The 21,042-nt window shown below is 35.7% G+C and overlaps 1 protein-coding gene across 5 annotated transcripts in view; it reads left to right on the forward strand.

The window, feature by feature from the left end:
• TMEM196 (transmembrane protein 196) overlaps positions 1-20,722 on the forward strand; it is a 123,424-nt gene extending 102,702 nt beyond the window's left edge. For 3 of the 5 annotated variants that reach the window (XM_032287037.1, XM_032287033.1, XM_032287034.1), the window contains exons 2-5: positions 10,306-10,362; positions 14,234-14,488; positions 15,700-15,773; positions 17,904-20,722. In XM_032287037.1, the coding sequence (XP_032142928.1) occupies positions 14,234-14,488; positions 15,700-15,773; positions 17,904-17,910 (336 nt within the window). In that variant the 5' untranslated portion in view covers positions 10,306-10,362 and the 3' untranslated portion in view covers positions 17,911-20,722. The remainder of the gene's footprint in view (positions 1-10,305; positions 10,363-14,233; positions 14,489-15,699; positions 15,774-17,903) is intronic. The other 2 variants (XM_032287035.1, XM_032287036.1) reach the window with 1 other exon arrangement.
• Positions 20,723-21,042: the final 320 nt, after the last annotated feature.

The following is a 21,042-nucleotide window of genomic DNA, read 5'->3' on the forward strand; positions in this document are numbered from 1 at the left end:
TGCTTTTGGTGTTTTGGTCATGAAGTCCTTGCCTACACCTACGTCCTGAATGGTTTTGCCTAGATTTTCTTCTAGGGTTTTTATGGTATTAGGTCTTATGTTAAAGTCTTTAATCCATCTGGAGTTAATTTTAGTGTAAGGTGTCAGGAAGGAGTCCAGTTTCTGCTTTCTGCACATGGCTAGCCAGCTTTCCCAACACCATTTATTGAACAGGGAATCCTTTCCCCATTGCTTGTTTTTGTCTGGTTTGTCAAAGATCAGATGGTTGTAGATATGTTGTGTTGCCTCCGAGACCTCTGATCTGTTCCATTGGTCTATATCTCTGTTTTGGTACCAGTACCATGTTGTTTTGATTACTGTAGCCTTGTAGTATAGTTTGAAGTCCGGTAGTGTGATGCCCCACGCTTTGTTCTTTTTGCTTACAATTGACTTGGCTATGCAGGCTCTCTTTTGGTTCCATATGAAGTTTAAGGTGTTTTTTTCCAGTTCTGCGAAGAAGGTCATTGGTAGTTTGATGGGGATAGCATTGAATCTGTAAATTACTTTGGGCAGTATGACCATTTTCACGATATTGATTCTTCCTAACCATGAACATGGAATGTTTCTCCATCTGTTTGTGTCCTCTCTTATTTCGTTGAGCAGTGGCTTGTAGTTCTCCTTGAAGAGGTCCTTTACATTCCTTGTTAGTTGTATTCCTAGGTATTTTATTCTCTTTGTGGCAATTGTGAATGGAAGTTTGTTCTTGATTTGGCTCTCTTTAAGTCTCTTATTGGTGTATAGGAATGCATGTGATTTTTGCACATTGATTTTGTATCCTGAGACTTTGCTGAACTTGCTTATCAGTTTCAGGAGGTTTGGGGCTGAGACAATGGGGTCTTCTAGATATACAATCATGTCGTCTGCAAATAGAGACAATTTGACTTCCTCCTTTCCTATTTGAATGCCCTTTATTTCTTTTTCTTGCCTGACTGCTCTGGCTAGAACTTCTAATACTATATTGAATAGCAGTGGTGAGAGGGGGCATCCTTGTCTGGTGCCACATTTCAAGGGGAATGCTTCCAGTTTTTGCCCATTCAGTATGATATTGGCTGTTGGTTTGTCATAAATAGCTTTTATTATTTTGAGATACGTTCCATCGATACCAAGCTTATTGAGGGTTTTTAGCATAAAGGGCTGTTGAATTTTGTCAAAGGCCTTCTCTGCATCAATTGAGATAATCATGTGGTTTTTGTCTTTGGTTCTGTTTATGTGGTGAATTACGTTTATAGACTTGCGTATGTTGAACCAGCCTTGCATCCCCGGGATGAAGCCTACTTGATCATGGTGGATAAGCTTTTTGATGTGCTGTTGCAATCGGCTTGTCAGTATTTTATTGAAGATTTTTGCATCTATGTTCATCATGGATATTGGCCTGAAGTTTTCTTTTCTTGTGGGTTTTGGAATCAGGATGATGTGGGTCTCATAAAATGATTTGGGAAGAATTCCCTCTTTTTGTATTGTTTGGAATAGTTTCAGAAGAAATGGTACCAGCTCCTCTTTGTATGTCTGGTAGAGTTCAGCTGTGAACCCATCTGGACCTGGGCTTTTTTTGGGTGGTAAACTCTTAATTGCTGCCTCAACTTCAGACCTTGTTATGGGTCTGTTCAGGGTTTCGGCTTCTTCCTGGTTTAGGCTTGGCAGGAGGCAAGTGTCCAGGAATTTATCCATTTCTTCCAGATTTATTAGTTTGTGTGCGTAGAGTTGTTTGTAATAATCTCTGATGATGGTTTGAATTTCTGTGGAATCTGTGGTGATATCCCCTTTATCGTTTTTTATTGCATCAATTTGGTTATTCTCTCTTTTCTTTTTTATTAATCTGGCTAGTGGTCTGTCTATTTTGTTGATCTTTTCAAAAAAACCAGCTACTGGATTTATTGATTTTTTGAAGGGTTTTTTGTGTCTCTATCTCCTTCAGTTCTGCTCTGATCTTAGCTATTTCTTGTCTTCTGCTAGACTTTGAGTTTTTTTTATCTTGCCCCTCTAGCTCTTTCAGTTTTGACGATAGGGTGTCAATTTTTGATCTCTCCTTGCTTCTCATGTGGGCACTTATTGCTATATATTTTCCTCTAGAGACTGCTTTAAATGTGTCCCAGAGATTCTGGTATGTTTTGTCTTCATTCTCGTTGGTTTCGAAGAACATCTTTATTACTGTCTTCATTTCATTGTTTATCCAGTCAACATTCAAGAGCAAGTTGTTCAGTTTCCATGAAGCTGTGCTGTTCTGGGTTAGTTTTTGAATTCTGAGTTCTAACTTGATTGCACTGTGGTCTGAGAGACTGTTTGTTATGATTTCCGTTCTTTTGCATTTGCTAAGGAGTGATTTACTCCCAATTATGTGGTCAATTTTAGAGTAGGTGTGATGTGGTGCTGAGAAGAATGTATATTCTGTGGATTTGGGATGGAGAGTTCTGTAAATGTCTATTAGGTTTGCTTGGTCCAGGTCTGAGTTCAAGTCCTGGATATCCTTGTTAATTTTCTGTCTGGTTGATCTGTCTAATGTTGACAGTGGGGTGTTAAAGTCTCCCACTATTATTGTGTGGGAGTCTAAGTCTCTTTCTAAGTCATTAAGAACTTGCCTTATGTATCTGGGTGCTCCTGTATTGGGTGCGTATATATTTAGGATTGTTAGCTCTTCTTGTTGCATTGATCCTTTTACCATTATGTAATGTCCCTCTTTGTCTCTTATGATCTTGTTGCTTTAAAGTCTAATTTATCAGAGATGAGAATTGCAACTCCTGCTTTTTTTTTTGCTCTCCATTTGCTTGGTAAATCTTCCTCCATCCCTTTATTTTGAGCCTTTGTGTATCCTTGCATGTGAGATGGGTTTCCTGGATACAGCACACCGATGGGTTTTGTCTTTTTATCCAATTTGCCAGTCTGTGTCTTTTGATTGGGGCATTCAGTCCATTTACATTTAGGGTTAATATTGTTACGTGTGAATTTGATACTGCCATTTTGGTGCTAGCTGGGTGTTTTGCCCTTTAGTTGAGCTGGTACTTGTTGTTCCTTTATATGTGTAGAACATCTTTCAGGAGCTCTTGTAGAGCTGGCCTGGTGGTGACGAAATCTCTGAGTACTTGCATGTTCCCAAAGGATTTTATTTTTCCTTCACTTATGAAGCTTAGTTTGGCTGGATAGGAGATTCTGGGTTGAAAGTTCTTTTCTTTAAGGCTGTTGAATATTGGCCCCCCCTCTCTTCTGGCTTGTAGGGTTTCTGCTGAGAGATCTGCTGTGAGTCTGATGGGCTTCCCTTTATGGGTAACCCTACCTTTCTCTCTGGCTGCCCTTAGTATTTTCTCCTTCATTTCGACCCTGGTGAATCAGATGATTATGTGCCCTGGGGTTGCTCTTCTTGACAAATATCTTTGTGGTGTTCTCTGTATTTCCTGGACTTGAATGTTTGCCTGCCTTGCTAGGTTGGGGAAGTTTTCCTGGATAATATCCTGAAGAGTATTTTCCAGTTCGGATTCATTCTCTTCGTCGCATTCGGGTACGCCTATCAAACATAGATTAGGTCTTTTCACATAGTCCCACATTTCTTGGAGACTTTGTTCATTCCTTTTTACCCTTTTTTCTCCAATCTTGTCTTCCCGTTTTATTTCATTGAGTTGATCTTCGACCTCTGATATCCTTTCTTCTGCTTGGTCAATTCGGCTGTTGATACTTGTGCATGCTTCACGAAGTTCTCGTGTTGCGTTTTTCAGCTCCATCAATTCACTTATATTCCTTTCTATTTTGTCCATTCTCATTAGCATTTTGTCAAATCTTTTTTCAAGATTCTTAGTTTCTTTGCATTTGGTTAGAACATGTTCTTTAAGTTCACAGAAGTTTCTTACTACCCACCTTCTGAAGTCTGATTCTGTCATTTCATCACACTCGTTCTCCATCCAACCTTGTTCCCTTGCTGGTGAGGTGTTGTGATCCCTTTTAGGAGGAGAGGTGTTCTGGTTTCGGGTGTTTTCATCCTTTTTGCGCTGGTTTCTTCCCATCTTTAAGGATTTATCCACCTGTCGACTTTGTAGTTGCTGGCTTTCAGATTGGGTCTCAAATCTTTCAGATTGACGTTCTGTTTGTTGATGATGAGGTTATTTCTGTTTCTTGGTTTTCCTTCTGACAGTCTGGCCCCTCTGCTGTAGGTCTGCTGAGGTTCACTCCAGGCCCTGCTTGCCTAGGGTTCACCTGCAGCAGCTGCTGAACAGCAAGGGTTGTTACCAGTTTTCTTCTGCTGCTATCTTTGTCCCAGAAGGATACCCACCTAGTGTCAATCTGATCTCTCTTTTATGAGGTGTCTTTTTGGATATATAGGGGTCAGGGAGCTGCTTGAGGAGACTGTCTCTTCTTTATAGGAGCTCAAATGATGAGCTGTGAGCTCTATTGTTGTTCATTCAGAGCTGTTGGGCAGGTACTTTTAGGTCTGCTGCAGCAGAACTCATAAACTGCTTTTTGTTCCCAGGTGCTCTGTCCCAGGGATTTAGGGCTTCATTTATGAGCTTCCGTTATGCTGCCGCCTTCTTTTTTTTTTTTTCCTTCAGACCTGCCCAGCCCAGCAAGGAGGCAGCCTAGTCACTGTCGGCCTATAGCAGCTTTGCTGAGCTGCTGTGGGCTCCGCCCCCCTGCCGAGTGAACTTCCCTGCAGTCCTGTTTATATGGGTGTAGTTAGAACTGCTTTGGCGATGGTGGCCCGCCTCTGTTGAGGCAGAGTCTCTTTGCTGTGGCGGGTTGCCTTGGCAACGGCGGGCTGCCTCAGCAATGGTGGGTTGCCTTGGCAACGGCGGGCTGCCTCGGTAATGGCGGACGCCCCTCCCCCACAGAGCTGGACCGTCCCGGGTTCAGCTGCGCTTGCTGTGAAACTCTCAATCCAGAGTTTCTGATTGCTGTTCTTTTGTGGGGGTGAGACCAGCCGAGCCTGATCGCCTGGCTCCCTGCCTCAGAGCCTTTTTTAAGTTGGTGTTTCAGTCGCCTGTTGAAGAGGCGCCGGGGTCTGTTTGTTTTCCCCTGCGGCCACTCACTGCGCTGGCTTAAAGAGCGGCACTGAGGTTTGTGGCGCCTCTTTTTTTTTTTTTTTGCCCTGGAATCTACTGTCCTGGTTCTCCGCTCAGTCCCCTTTTTGAACCGGCGAATGGGCGACTTCCCGTGGCTCCAATCGCCAGCCAAAAGGGCACCCGGACCGGTGTATTTTGTACGGAGAACGGCAGCTCCGGGGCGCCGACAAAGCAGCCGCGCGGGGCAAAGCAGCGGCGCCGGCTGGCACAGCCGCACTGGCTGAAACAGCCGCGCTGGCGACCGTGGAGCTACTCCGCCCGGGAATTTCCTAGTTTGTGGGCAATAAAAACGCGGCGTCCACTCACCCTCTGCGCTTTCACTGGGAGCTGCAATCCTGAGCTGTTCCTAAACGGCCATCTTGGATCGTCTGGCCTATTTTTTTTAATAATGTATTTTCCATTTAAACCATTTACTGTTTTATTTTATTTTATTTTGTGTTTTTGCTATATCATTCCTTTTCTATCTCATAACTTTCTCTATTTACTGTCCTGAATACAACATCTCATAATTCTTTTAGAGTTTTATATGGAATAATGTTTTCAAGCCTGTATTAGTTTCCTGTTGCCTCTGTAACAACTTCTGGCAAATTTCATGGCTTAAAACAATGGAAATTTGTTTTCTCACAGTTCTAAGGGGCAGAAGTCTAAAAGTAGTCTTTAGGGCTACATTTCTTCTGGAGGCTTCTAGGGAGAACCAACTTCCTGGTCCTCTCCAGTGCCCAGAGGTCACCTACATCCTTTGCTTCTTATCCCCCTTGCCCCTCTTCAAAGCCAACAGTGTAGCATCTTCAAATTTCTTCTCCCTGCCTCTTTGTTTCCATCAACACATAGCTTTCTCCTTCTTTTGACCTTGCCTCTCTCTTAAATGACCCAGGTGATTACACTTTAGGCATCTCTGGATAATCTGCGATAATCTCCCCATCTCAAGAAACTTAATTTAATCACATTGGCAAAGCCTTTTTTATCCTACAATATTCATAGAATGTGGATATCTTTGGAGGGCTATAATTCAGCCCACCACCATGACCTTGGCCAAGTGAACATGTCTTTCTTGCAATCTCTTGCTTAAATGAGGCTGAATATACAGTGAAAATTTTGAAAGTCTTTTTTTTTTTCTTGGAATTTTGAATTTTATCTTAATATCTTCTTTTAGGCTGTTAGTATGAAAGGTGGAGTCAGTCTGGTGTAAGGAACTAAATGTTGAGGCTGTGATTATCTTTTGTGCAAAATAGTCTTCAGATTACTCTAGTGGTGGGCTGTAGTTGCCTTGGGCTCTGGGCAGGAGCTGAGGTGCTGGAAATTTTTTTTTTGGTGTGAGCACCCCACCCTCAGCCTTAGACTCTGCTCATCTTCATCACAGGGTTGCGGTGGAGGGTCTCCTCCCATGCTGTTGCCTCTCCTTTATTGGTAGACTGCTGTCAGTTGTTACTCCCACTGCTAACTCATGGTGAAGTGCAGGTGGGGCTGAAGAAGAGGGTTTTTTATTGTTGTAGACCAGTCTCAGTTTAGGAAGTCCCTGTGTACCTGACCTCAGGTGTGGGACTTTCTCAGTATTCTGTACCCTCTTACCTGAGACAATTAAACAGTCTTATATCTGGGGTTGATCTTGAGCAGGAAGCTCCTGCCTCTTCTACTTTTTATACATATCTTCTACTTTTCCTCCAGTTACAGTAGCAATCTATATTTGAATAGGCCCTGGAAATGAGAGGTTTTGCTACCCTTCTGCCAGAGCTTAAGGCTCTTGCTTCATAAAAGAGGTCTAGGGAAGGAACAGGGCTTTATACCTCCCTCAACACACCCACATGTATGATGACCAGTGTCTCTTCCTCCCTTACTCTGCAACAGGTGACATAGTGTCAGACGTTTCTTGGAGAAGATTGTCTCTCTTTGAATTGAGGTTATTTCATTGTCTTGGAACCTCAACCAGCTCTCTGATGGGCTCTAAAAGATCATCTTTTCCTTATTGTAAGAGTGAAAATGACATATTTGCATCTTTCTGTGTCCTAAACAAAAGCAGAAATCTCCGAGGACTTTACATAAAGAAAATCCATTCAAAATGTGAAATATTAATTTCATAATTGTGTCATTTCATCCAACAAGTCACAACGTTAAATTTCTATTTAATATAATCTAAATTGGAATCAAATTAATTTCACTTGAAGGATGAACTAATTTTATTTTATAGTGTAGCACTTGATGCCCTATCATTAGACTGCTACATTTATATTATTTCACAGTAAGAGCAATGTAAATAACCCTCCCTGGATTTAAACATCCCATTTTCTCAGAAATAAAATTGTATTTTCTCCTGAAAAATTGTTCAGGCTTTATACGTATACACACACATACAGCTATCAGCTTTACATTTTTTAGCTAATTTGTTTTTTACTTGCTTAATAATTTCTATAATGTGGGTAAGTGCTTTGCATCCTGGATAAAGTTATGTTGAACCAAAAAAATGTACTTCGAAATATTATAACAAATTCCTTTACAAAATAAGATGTATTTAATTTTAGAATGTAACACAATTGACTGATGTTCTTATTATTTTTATTACATCAAAGTTACATCATAAATTAACAATGGTCTTGCAGTTGTGTGTAGATATTCATTCAACACTTCTAGTTGGACTTGCTAGTATAATCTACACTGAATGAACACCAAAAAATTCCCTTTAAAAATTACTTCCATTATATTATTAAAAACAAATTAATTTAGATACTTAATAAAGCCTTAAATTATATGTGTGATTTCTGCCCTTGATATATTACCTTGAGCAAGTCACTAACCCCTCTGGACTTTGAGGGATGGATTAAATCATCTTTTATGATCTCTTCCAGTACTATGACTTGGGGTAAATAAAGATAGCCAATGAAAAGAATATCAATTTACTACTTTGGGTACCACTTTTTCTTTTTTCTATAAACTGTGATGGCTAAATTCCAACCAAGATATTTTAGATCCTCCTCCTAAGTCCCATGATTTCATATACTTCTGGTTACATGTGTCCATTTTTTCTCAGATTACAGCTTTCCTCTAGAAAATGTAATTTTGGATACTCTAACAGAAATAACAATTGGAGAGTATTTACATTCTTGGGCTGAAATTAGAAAAATGTTGCTTGATTCCTCCCCTACTCTCCCTTCCCTCTCCAAATCCCTGAATTCTCATTTCATAGCTCCATCCAATTGGAGTGAGGCAATATAAAGTAGCAATTTTTCTGCCACCTAGATGTTCCAACCAAATGGCTGTATGGAGAACTCCGCTCATGCTCCTGACAACCCCTTGGGGTGTACCATAAATGAATAATGGCAGTGTTTATAGATTTCAAAACAGATGAAAGAAACACAGAACTACATTGCTTTCAAATTTTTTTCTACTGAGTTCTGGGTAATTGGACTTTCAGGATGAAAATGGGGTAGTCAGGGAAACTTAAGGAGAAGGTTATTCTTGAGCTTTGATCTGAAGCTTGAAGCACTGAGAGGTACAGAATTGGTCCGAACTGGAATTTCCTGAGCACAGCCTTGAAAAATGTGAGATGAAATTAGTAAAAAGAGTTCATAACAGGACATGATCATCTACACTTGTGACACAGTGGGTGGTGAGAAATGGTCACTCTGAAAAAGCTTTTTAAGGCTTCTGAAAATTATGCAAGTATTCAGCTTTCATAAAGTTCTGAGTTTCTATCTTCTCATGGTTTTATAATACTAAAAATATTTTGTTAGATCTATTTCTAAAGTATGTGAACCATTTGGCTATCATATACTTTCTGAATGTAATCCCAACATTTTTTGCCTTCCAGTGTTATATTTTTGACCATAAAACCTAAATGTTTTTCTGTTAATAAGTACTTTCTACTTTGGTTTATTACTTTGGTGGTACATTTAGAAAATCCTTTCCAGTCCTCTAAAATTATATAAATATTTAACTTTGTTGTCACTCAATATATTTATACATTTTTATATAGTTAAAAACACAAATAATCTTATATTAATTTTGGTGTATATTAGGGAAAGTTAACAAATTATTCTAGTTCTATTTATTGGGAAAATACTCATTTCCATTAATTTGACAGGTCATTAAATTATATACCAAATTCTTATATTCTTACATTCAAATTCTTATATTCTGTGTTCACTATTCCTTCTTGATGCACCACTGACTGCATAATAGTCATTTTGCTCCCTTGTAGGAAAAGATTCTTTGGAACAACTTCCCTTAATTATTGCTTTTCAAAAATTTTTCTTGGTAATTCTCACATGCATATTATCTCAGACAATCCTTAGCATATTTTGATGTGTATTAGAAAATAAATCTATCCAGGTGTCAGATATTTAGTGAAACAAGCTGTGTTGTTAGTTCTGACTTGAGACATTTAAACAACAACAAAAGTGGAAACTAGTTCTCTTTGCAAATCAAAATTTTCTTTACAAATCTGAAAGCCTTTAGTAGACTTCTTACTTTTTAGTGAATATTTCTATATGATTTAATTCAAGTTAGAACTTTGTGAAAACTTGCATTCAAATGGAACTTTCTCTATTAAAATTAAACAATTTTTCATGTTATGATCACCAAAATATCCAATATCTTTCCTTGGTAGATAAACTGATTTGACTGCCTTTGCAAAGCAATTATGTCAACAATGTTTAATCTACAAAAAATTATATGCTATCAATTGCTTTATCCCATTGTGTTCTTCCAACATATCCACAAGGACAGTCTTTCCAGCAGAATAAGGAGGTAGTCATTGTACCAGTTGGAGAGGTACAAAGATTATCTCTACAGAGAAATGTCTCCTTGTCTGATGCATTATCCTTTGATTTGTACAGATTCTTTCCTGTAGTATAACTTTACTGAGTTCTAGTTGTTATGTATAGTTAAATGTATCACACCACTTTTCTCCCTGAGAAAGTGGAAAGGAATCAGACAGTCAAAGGAAATGGGAGAAACCCAGCTCTAAATTCATTTACTTTATCATTTTACCTGGTGCTAAAACAGATTCAGTTACCTCTAACAATCTTGCACCAAAAAAACACATTTTTATTAAATTTTATACTTTTATCCTTTACTATTCTAGAATGAGATCTTTTCCTTTCCAGGTTTTGAAGGAAATTTGAAATGTTCTAGTTTCCCTGGAGAAAGTGGCTTGAGGGAACTATAAGCTAAAATCTAGGGGTCCTCATGTGTTTTACTATGGAATAATTGTTCTTCTTTTCCTTTTCAGTTTCTTCTTTGTGGCATTTGTGGAATATTGTGCGCCAAAAAAAAATCCGGACTTGTTGTAAGTTTTTGCTTTGTTCGTATTTTGCATTGAGGTATTTGAAATGTAAGAATTCTAAAATAGAAAGAATGACTAGACAGCTTTTATATACTGAATATTACTAGTTTGAGACCAAAAAGACCAAAAAGAAAACCATCACAATTATTAGAAACTATGGACAAAAGATCACTAATATAAAAAAGCTTTGATCAACTCTTTAAATACCTGAATATGTAACCTTTAATGACTGCTGTGGATGACAGTCTCTAGTTTTCCAGTTTAGAGGCTGCCAGACAATCACCTGAATCCTTCAGTGAGCTCAAGAAGATAAAGCTTCAGCCCATGAGAAATATAACCATTTAAATATGGAACTGGGTCTGAGGATTATTGGCTTTCTTTGACTGTGAAGCAAGTTTTACAAAGCAGCAAGACAGCTGTGGTACTATGGTTACAGTTAATTCTCAGAGATTTATTTTATTTTCTTTTATTACCGTGAATGCACACGTAAGTGTTTTCAGATGTTTTGCGGTATTACAGTGGGTTTCCGGGGTATGGAACATACTCCTGTTTAACTCTGATATCGGCTGGAGGAGTTGCACTGCATGCTGAAGTGTGGATTCCCCATTGCCTTTCATGACTTTTTATGAGAGTTTGGAAATAAGGAAAAAAGTGTGGTTTATTTTACCGAGTATTATGGGAAAGAATACAGATACTTACAAACTGGCAAAATTAATACTACACAGGGACCCTAGGAAGTAGTCTTTGAGCCTAAGAAGAGTTTTCCAAGGGGAGGCCAGTTAGCTGAACATATCAGGAAATGGAAAGCATTGCAGTTATTTTCATTTGACCCCTTTTTCTACTCACACCTTTCTTTGTGAGAACATCTCAGCGATTTAGACAGTAATTTTAGATATAATTTTTTAAAATTACTTAAAGGAAAAAATGAAACCTTTAAAAAATGTATTTTTTGGGCATATAATTGTTATTTATGATTCTTCCATCATTCTTTAGCTATGGCCTTCATTCGTTTTATGCTCTTCCTCTACCAAGGCTCTTTAACGCTGTGTAGCAACAACTCCTTGGGAGAAAGCAAGTAAACAAGCAAGAAAGAAAGACAAAAAGAAAGAGAGAAAGAAAGAGGAGGGAGGAAAGGAAAAAAATAGAAAAGGCAAAAAGAGGAAGAAAGAGATTTTTTGTTGTTTTTTAGTTAGTTTTTTTGTTTTTTGTTTTTTACAAAAGGAATAGTGTCACTTCTCTGTCTTTCTAAGTTACAAGAAAAAAAATGAATCTGAATTTTTTTAGAAACTATCATCCAGGTGATAGTTGTATCTATTGTTGAAGATACATTATCTTCTGTACTTTCTGAGGTCCCCATTGATGGCATTTAACTATCAAGATTTTCTGCATTTTAATAAAATTTAAAAAAAAATTTTATTTTTCCCTCCAAATATGTATGCAGTCTAGAGTCTCCAACCTAGTAAAATTTGAAAATAGTATATGGTTATGGATTTTAACATTTTAATTCCTGGATAAGACTGTTCTGTTATCACATGTTAATGAGGTATCATACCTTTGAAGAATTAATCAGAATGACATTAGGAAAGACATGGGCTTTCCTGTGATAGAAAATTAAAGGTATTGTCTACTTTCTTTATTAACAATAATTAATTATATGAAGCTAGGTTGTAAAATCTTTCCATATTTTCTGAGAATGGGTAAACACCAAAATATATTCTCAAGAAACTGCATGACATCCACATCTACTTTAAAATAAAATATAATTGGTTATCTTGAGCTACAAGTCATCTTGAGCTACAAGTTTACACTTAGTGGGATGATTTAACTATTTGGTAACAGATTTTCAGTATTATGTTTAATGAAGTATAAAAAGATTTTACTCATCCATTATTGGATTTTTTTTTTTTTTTTTTTTTTTTTGAGACGGAGTTTCACTCATGTTACCCAGGCTGGAGTGCAATGGCGCGATCTCGGCTCACCGCAACCTCCGCCTCCTGGGTTCAGGCAATTCTCCTGCCTCAGCCTCCTGACTAGCTGGGATTACAGGCACGCACCACCATGCCCAGCTAATTTTTTGTATTTTTGATAGAGACGGGGTTTCACCATGTTGACCAGGATGGTCTCGATCTCTTGACCTCGTGATCCACCCGCCTCGGCCTCCCAAAGTGCTGGGATTACAGGCTTGAGCCACTGCGCCCGGCCTCCATTTTGATTTTTAGCTCTGATGATATTTGCAGATGCAATAAGGAATGCTGAATTAAGTTGCAGAAATGAAATTAACTACTTGTAGTTGGCTGAGATGACATATTCTCAAGTAAGCCTTCTCCAAAAATCTTAGCTGGGATAAATTCTTTTCCTCCCTACTCCTAGGGCAACCCATATATCCCTTTGTTAATATTTACCATGCCATGTTAAAATTCTGTATCTTTTCTTTCACAAGATTTAACTATAGTCAAGAGGAATGATTATGAATGATTCATTGTAATACCAGCAGCTGCTGCACTCAGGGGCTAACAGATGCTAGGTGCTCAATAAGTGCAGGCTAAACTCAACTGTCAATGAAATATAATAGCTGATAAAATAAAATTAAATGTTAGAGTGAGTTATAAAGCTGTTTGACCTGGGGAATTATAGCAAAGGAGGAGACAAATAAAGTCCAGAAAGGCTTTCCAAGAAAGTTAGGACTTAATTTGTGCCTTTCATCCAAGAGTCTAAGGAAGAAGCAAAATTATTTCCAGGTAATGAAAAATATCACTGATGTGGGAATAAGGAACCTATATTGATAGACAAGAGAGGTGACAGGAGTAAGACTGTGTTCCTGAGAAGAATGGAAATTAGATTGCATAGTTCAATTAGTATCATATGATAAAGTGTCAGGAAAACCCAAAGAAGAATTTAGACCAGATGCAAAAACAAAATAAAATGATTAAAGTTATCTAAATAGTTAATTAAGTTTATTAAATATTCACAAAACATTTACTTCAGAGAAGGCATTATTCTTGGTTCTGCCAGGGATCCTATGACAGTTGTTGATTAACCCCTCCAACTCAATTAATAGACACCAAAACCAAATCAATAGTAGAACCAAAAGCAAAGCCACATTATCTGTTTCTCTAAAACAAACAAAACGGTGTTTTTGGAACACCTATTGTATATTCAACTATAATGCCACAAAGTAATAAAATATTTGTAATATATAGGGGCCAGTTCATAGGAGTCCCTAAAGTACCTGTTTAAGAAATACATGCGCAATGAAATATGTGTGAACTTTATATTAAAAAAAGAGATTTAACTAAATTTCCTAAGTTCAGCTAGGTAAGAAGGTGTAAAGATTTGAAGCTAAGTAGAACTAATAACAATCCAAAGAGAAGATATTGAGATATTTTTGAAGGATACTAGATTTGGAATCAGAAAATCTGGGTTGATCCCTAAATTGAGTGTTAGCTATTTACTATTCATTTTTCTAAAGCGTATGTTACTATCTCAGAGACTGGCTGGGAGTGTTAATTGAGATGGTATCTGTTGAAAGTCCTAGTATAGTAACACGCAGTAGATGTTAAATAAATATTTAAATCTGAATCTACCTAGAAGATAAATTTTGTTTGCTTCAAAGTTTTCATAAGATGTATTCTTGGCTTTAATATAGTCAGCTATCAATATCTGAAACACTGTGATATACACCGTCTATCTACAATGAGTCAGACTGCATAGAAACTTGGCTAAAAAAAATCTCCTGTCCTCTGTGAAGCAACAAAACCCCTTTTTTTTTCTTTACTGTAGGCTAGTTATCCTTGACATGCAGCCCAACAGGGCAACTGTGTTCTGGTCAGATTTGTCTCTTCAACTGTAATGCTCCTTTTCTTTCTCTTATCAGATGATCCTCTTTTCAGCCTGCTGTATCTGTGGACTCATTGGGGGCATCCTGAATTTTCAGTTCCTCCGGGCAGTCACAAAGAAAACTTCCTCCCTATATCCTCTGCACCTTGCCTCCATGTCTCTCGCGTGCATTGGGATTGGATGCTGTACTCTCTCTTCCTGGCTCACTTGTCGACTAGCCAGCTATGAACAGAGGAGGATGTTCTCAGAAAGGGAGCATTCCCTGCATCATTCTCATGAAATGGCTGAGAAAGTGAGTTTTGTACCTTTTCCTCTCATTGCTAGCACGTGATGAAGACTGCAGTCCACTCTGAGTGAATCAACTTGAAACTTTAGATTGAGATTTGAAGAATCAGATTTTTATGCATTTGGCTCTATTGGGTAGAAAATAGAAAAATTTAGTAATTTTTTTCTAAAAAACGTTTTTTCCTAAAAATTGGGTAGAAAATAGAAAATTTTTTGATTTTTTTTCTCTGCAATTATGGGTACACCAATTTTCAAAAAAATTTTGTCATCTGTCTATTCAAAAGCACAGTGCCTAAAATCGTATTTCATAAAATATTGAATACCTTATAAATATGGATTTTTATGTATTAGACTGAGGAAAAATGCAGATAACAAATATACTCTCCACTCAATAATGCCAGTTTTAGAAATTGCATGAATTCCCTTTTCTAGTTCTTCCCTTGTTCTTTTAAGGAGATGCATTTCATTATGTAAATTTGGTCTTCAAGTATAAAGGGGCTTTTAAATAAGGTGACAAAAAGCCTTGTCTATCAGTGCAGATATTACAATATGTATAAAGCTTCATTTAATTCTCATCTAAACTTATGCATTCTTGGATAGATTTGCCTGTATTTTAAACAGTTGTCCTTGCATACTTGTTTCATAAAACCCATGTAAATAGAAAGTTAAATTAATTGTATAAAAGGACAAATCGTATAATATGATGTCTATGTTTCTATTGCGTTTCGCACATATTTCTTAATTCAGTTCCTGCTATTGGCTCTAATAGAGAAAAGAGGAAACATTTGTAAAATAAACTCACCAAGAAAATGGCCACATTACATTTTGCTTCATATCATGGAAATAAAATGGTATAACCACAGAGCAGAAGTAATAATAGTAAGACTTACTGCACATTTCTTTATAATGTTACTTTGAAGGAATAATATTTATTCTGTAGTGTTTCCATTTTGTGTACAGTCTATATATTCAAATCAGGAGAGCAAATGCTCTTAAAGTGACTCAAGAAAGCAAAGTTAATCAGAGCTATGCATGCCCTTCATTAAATAATTCATAGTATACCTAGCAGGTAATTTAAATGATTGTTGAAAATAGATGGTCATTATATGTGTATATATGAATAGTAGCTCTTTTGTGCTTTATTTTTATACTAGTTTGATTTAGTTTTCTGTATATATTTGTGCAATATTTATTGTATGATTGTTATATTTACATTAGAGATTGAGGGCTATTGAAATAACCGACTTGCCCAGCTGCCCGGTGGTGCCCCCGACACCAGAGTTACCTACAAGGTACGCTGATTTCTAGGGAGTTACCATGTTGTAATGTCACTGCAGAAAGCACTACCCCTTCCAGAAAGCCATGATGTCAACAGATCAGTCTGCACTGATGTTGTTTAGTGTTGTTTCTCAAAGTATGGCTTTCATAAGCGCTTACTTTGCAGAGCTGACTACATGGCAGAATCTTGCAGCTTGAAAGTTGGTTGAGTATTTAAAATACTCAGCCTGCCGATAAGCATCCAAACACATTTCTGCTTGGATGCGTCATGACTCCTTTTATTCTCAACTACTTCTTCATTCTGACTCAATATCATCATTCATGGGCCAGAATTTTGTTTTTAATAATAGATATGTCTGGATAAAGACAAACTGTATATTTCCCCCATGTTAAAATTGCATGAGAAGATAGCCAAAGTTGGATACTAATACAGTAAAATTTCTATATGAAAATTTTCTTCTTGTAAAATTATCTTATGTGATACGTTTTAAATTTAGTTCCCATATTTCAAATTGCTAAAAAATAAATAGTAATGGCTCTTTGTTTGCTCAAATCAAATAATTGGACATATAGAAAGTCACATGGATACTATGGCCCATTTGCAGAAGGTCAATTTGCAAATAGTCACATTTGGTCCAGACCGAATTTAAACTATAATCTTCCTGTCAAATTAAACATAGCTATTTGCAAATAAACTGGAGACTCACTCATTTTAAAACTAATTTTCGCCATTATTTCCTATCAGTGATTTTACTGTGTTCATGCTAGAGTGAATTCAGTAAGAAAATTCTTACTTTGTAAAAATTTTTAAAACTGCTTTACAAAATTCTGCAATAAAAGGTTAATATAACAGATTAACTTTTTATGGTTTTTTAAATAGTTGAGTGCAAAGTCGTCGTAGAAAGAGAAAAGTCAGCTAATAGATTTATGTAAATCTATTAGAAATTTGATTTTTCTCCTAGTAGGTAGAAAAGTAGAATAGGAAATATAAATTTTGTTGAAGGTTGTTGGGGAAAGGGGGTGATGTCTACTTATTTTGCCATCAATGGTGAGTTCCTCAGTGAAGCCTCAAATCAGATTTCTGAGCTATAAACTTAACTCCAGCACAATAACCCTAATATATTTTCAGATTTTTTTATCACATACATCTCTAGGAGACTTTCACCAAGTACATCTCTAGCAGATTCTCCAAACAGAACTAGATAGAAATAGATAAAAATGAAATAAGTTAAAAAATAATTTCCACTTGTAATTTTCTTTTAGTGCTCTGTTGCAAATAGGCTTGTTCAAGCATGGAAAGATGCTGCCAATCTATTTTTAGATAATATTACTGACATATTTTTAGTATGATGCACAAACCATTATAAATACAAATGGGCTTCACATCTCATCACTTTTTATTATGTTGGGAAGGGTTTAATATTTAATAAAACATGAATTAAAAGCATCAAAATTTTTCTTAATATATTTCATATAATTGAAAATGAAACTTTTAATGCTAGTTTGTCCTTTGCATCTATATTTTCAATGCTATTCTGTATAGTTTTACTTATTAACTTTTTACTAATTGATCCATTAAAAACCTGTTAAGAGACTTCACTGTTTTTGCTCTTACTGAAAGAGTGATAGTGTCATGAGAAACAGTCTTTCCTACTATGATTTTTTTAGTGATCCATAGTTACAAATGAGCAATGATCCCCTTATAAGCCTTTTTCTCTTCTTAGCAAAAAGGCCACACATTTTTCTATAAAGGTCACCTTTAGAATGCATTGGCACTGTGTTGACATGCTCAGCAGAGGAGCCTATGCATTAGAAAAACTTATGCATTTAACCATCTTCTTTCTAGGTGAGGTCTTTCCGAAATTGAGTTGAAGAAAAAAAGAGGAAACAAAGAAAAGAGTGGAAAGGATGAACCGTTGTTGTGGGTAGAATATTTTGGTCTAACAGACTGTTACTTCAGCATTTTTGTGTGCTCCAATGCAATGGAATTTTATTTCCTCAAATAAAACAGCAGTATCCTTGTGTTTCCCCAAAACTTAGCAAGTTTTTCAATGGATTGAAATTTCTGTTTTGCAAACTCATTAACCAAAACAATGTCTTATTTCAAAAGTGAATTTTAATTAATCATGTCATTTTTCTAACAGGAAATGACAGACAACATGAGCAATGGAGGACCACAACTGATATTTAATGGAAGAGTATAATCAATGTTTTAAAGAATTGAACATTTTTTAGGATTTTCATGAGGCAATGAGACACCAAAGGACTAGAAAATAAAACAGTTTTTGCATTTGCATTTATCTCTCCTGAGCATCCACTAAAGTTATTCTTCCTAAATATTGCCTCACTTATTTCTCCGCCCTTTTTTATGGGGTAAAAAAGTTTCCAGAAACATTCTAGTACAATAATTTCAAGAGGCTTTCCAGATTGTTCTAAAGAAGACTTTTCAGGAAAGAGAAATAATGAAACAGAAATAAGATGCATATTCTATACAAACACTATTTGACTAGCATGATTATTACATTTATAATGACATATTTCATATGAGTAATTGAAAAGTACAAATATCAAGAAATAAAAATAATTTATTGATGTCTTTGTTTTGAAAGACAGTTGGCTTCAAGGATGCCACAATTCAAAACCTCAGCAATGCCTTGTTATAAACACATTGTAATTATTTTCAACTTGTGAATGAAATATATTTCATAACTTCTTTGTAAATGACAAAAAACCTCAAGCATAAAAAAGAGACCTTTTAGAGAGAGAGAATATTAATCTGTATGGTATTTTTGCACTTTTGCACAAAGAGCGAAAAGTTATATATGACTATCATTTAAGAAAATAAACATGTTTTGATCATACTGTGCAGATTGATCTGCATGTTCATGAATGAGTCTAAGAATAAAGTATGTGTGTGAATGTATGTATATATACTGTAAATATAGAACATGTATACAGCATATATTATAGCATACACGAATGTACATAGGTATTAGAAAAGAAATTGTGATGCTGTGGAGGTATTATTAAGATGCTACTCCAATAGAAGTGGGAAGACAATTGCTTAAGGCTTTTCCATGCCCACAAAATCACGTTTAATTTTTATTAAATTTGCCCTTTTTTTCTTTTTATTAGGTTTGTTTTGTGTAAATATCTTTGTGGCTGATATTTATGAAGATGAATGATCTGAATAGTGTAGTATATAGATAGATTACTTATTTGGCTGTTTCACTGTGATTATAGTATTTATGTATAGCAATTAAGATTAATTTATAAACATACATGACTTTAATGGCATATTTCCATATTTATAAAGACATCACAACTTAAAATTATTGATGGTATTGCTTTATCAAATGTCTTTCAGTCCAATTAAATGATACGAAGGGGCAAATGACAACAACAATGAAGTCATAATTACCTTTGCTATAATTTAATTTAGGCGTTTTGTTTTACAATTCTCATGAAATAATATAAGCAGTCCATATATGAGAAAGCGTATATCCAAAGATCCTGCAAGAGTTCTTTGTGGAAAAAGTGAAAAGACAGACTAACATTTATATAGCTAAATTCAATCATCTCCTCTAATAATGGAATGTTAAAATAGCAAACAAGAACAACACATGTAAGTGAAAAAACAACATATCTTTTAATATATTTATGAGAATGTAACCTCTGGCAACAGACAAAGAGATCTATTATTTTTAAATCTATAACTCTCACTGTATTGTATACTTTTCTTTGTCCACAAATCTAATCAATTTTCACATCCTTTTTTATGAGTTACTTATTGAATCATAGGTAAATTAAAATATTTAGATCCAGCTTGAGAATATAATTTATAAACAAAACATGAGTTTTAATTGTGCTAACACAGTAAGAATAATTCAAGTTAATGAAAATTTAAAGGTCTTCTATTTTGTAGTAACTTGATCATCATTAACCTATTTAAATCTGCTGATTTAAAATTCTGGCTGTCATCTATTCAACAGAAATAACTGAACTCTGCTTATTTGGTATAGGTTTTGAAGTCCCAATTATTTTGGATAACTTCATTGCCTAGTAGATTACAGAAGTTGTCTATAAATGCAACCTCAAATAGTGAATCAACATCATAACTATTCATTTGATGCCACAAACAGGCATGACCTTTGCCAATGAAAATCTAAATTGCATCATGAAGATATTTGTGTGTGTATGGTCCTATGGAAGTCATGAAAGGATGTAGTTTTGTACTGAAAGAATAAACACTGACTCTAATTTTCAGTGAGATTTCTCTATAAACACGTTTGTAAAATATAAATTTATAATACATCAGAAAAATGTTGTAACGCCTTATGGACTAAGTTATAACATAACACATTAAAGGACAAAAGAAGGCATATCACTGCTTTGATGTATAGTTAAAAAGAGATGCAATCATCACAATTATTCAAATAGTTTACAGTAGATGTTTAACCAAGTATAGATATATTTTAAAATATGATTATTTCAACCCAGTGTTTTCGGAGTTGAGTTTAGAATGATTTACTTGGGATGTATAGTGATTCTTTTTTAGATAGGTGGGGGATATTAGGAAGATATTGTTCAAGTGCTTGAAAATTTAATTTGGACAATATATTGAACCACATGTTGGAATGTTTTAAGTGGCTACCTTATAGTTTTAGTATAAGCCTACCTTTGGAAAAAAGTAAGATGATACTAAATTAGAAAAAATATGTGAAACTGTTGGGGTGGTATGCTTTGGACCATATCAAATAGGTAGAGGCATTATAAGCATAAAAGAATAAAAGTGGGCTCTTCTTGGAAATCTTAAACATATGTATGTGTATGTGTGTGTGTATATATATATGCACATATGTATATGTGTATATATATGTATATATACACAATGGTTTGGAAGTGGAACATGATATAACTCTACTGACATGTCTATAATAAAATGATGTGCTTTGAAATTGGATATGGTGTTGGCTTTCTTTTCGTTGTAATACAAAAATAGTTTCCTCAATAGCTACATGAATAAATGTGCTATTCTGAAGAAGGCAAGGGATGGCCTGGTGTGATGAGGGGAAAGAGACAGTCACAACTGAAGGATAAATAAGAATATTATTTGAGATACAAAAGCCAGAACATGTTCAAATATAGAGGCTGAAGACATGAAATAAAATGATTATAATAAGAATGTGAAGCCCCTACAGACATAAGAAAATATGATACCAATCATATGAGACAGAATTACCTATGGTAGGACAGAGATTGCAGTTGATGTAACAAATTAAA

This window comes from Sapajus apella, unplaced genomic scaffold, assembly GCF_009761245.1.
Source record: "Sapajus apella isolate SASKATOON/1434 unplaced genomic scaffold, GSC_monkey_1.0 scaffold19, whole genome shotgun sequence".
Taxonomy (NCBI): domain Eukaryota; kingdom Metazoa; phylum Chordata; class Mammalia; order Primates; family Cebidae; genus Sapajus; species Sapajus apella.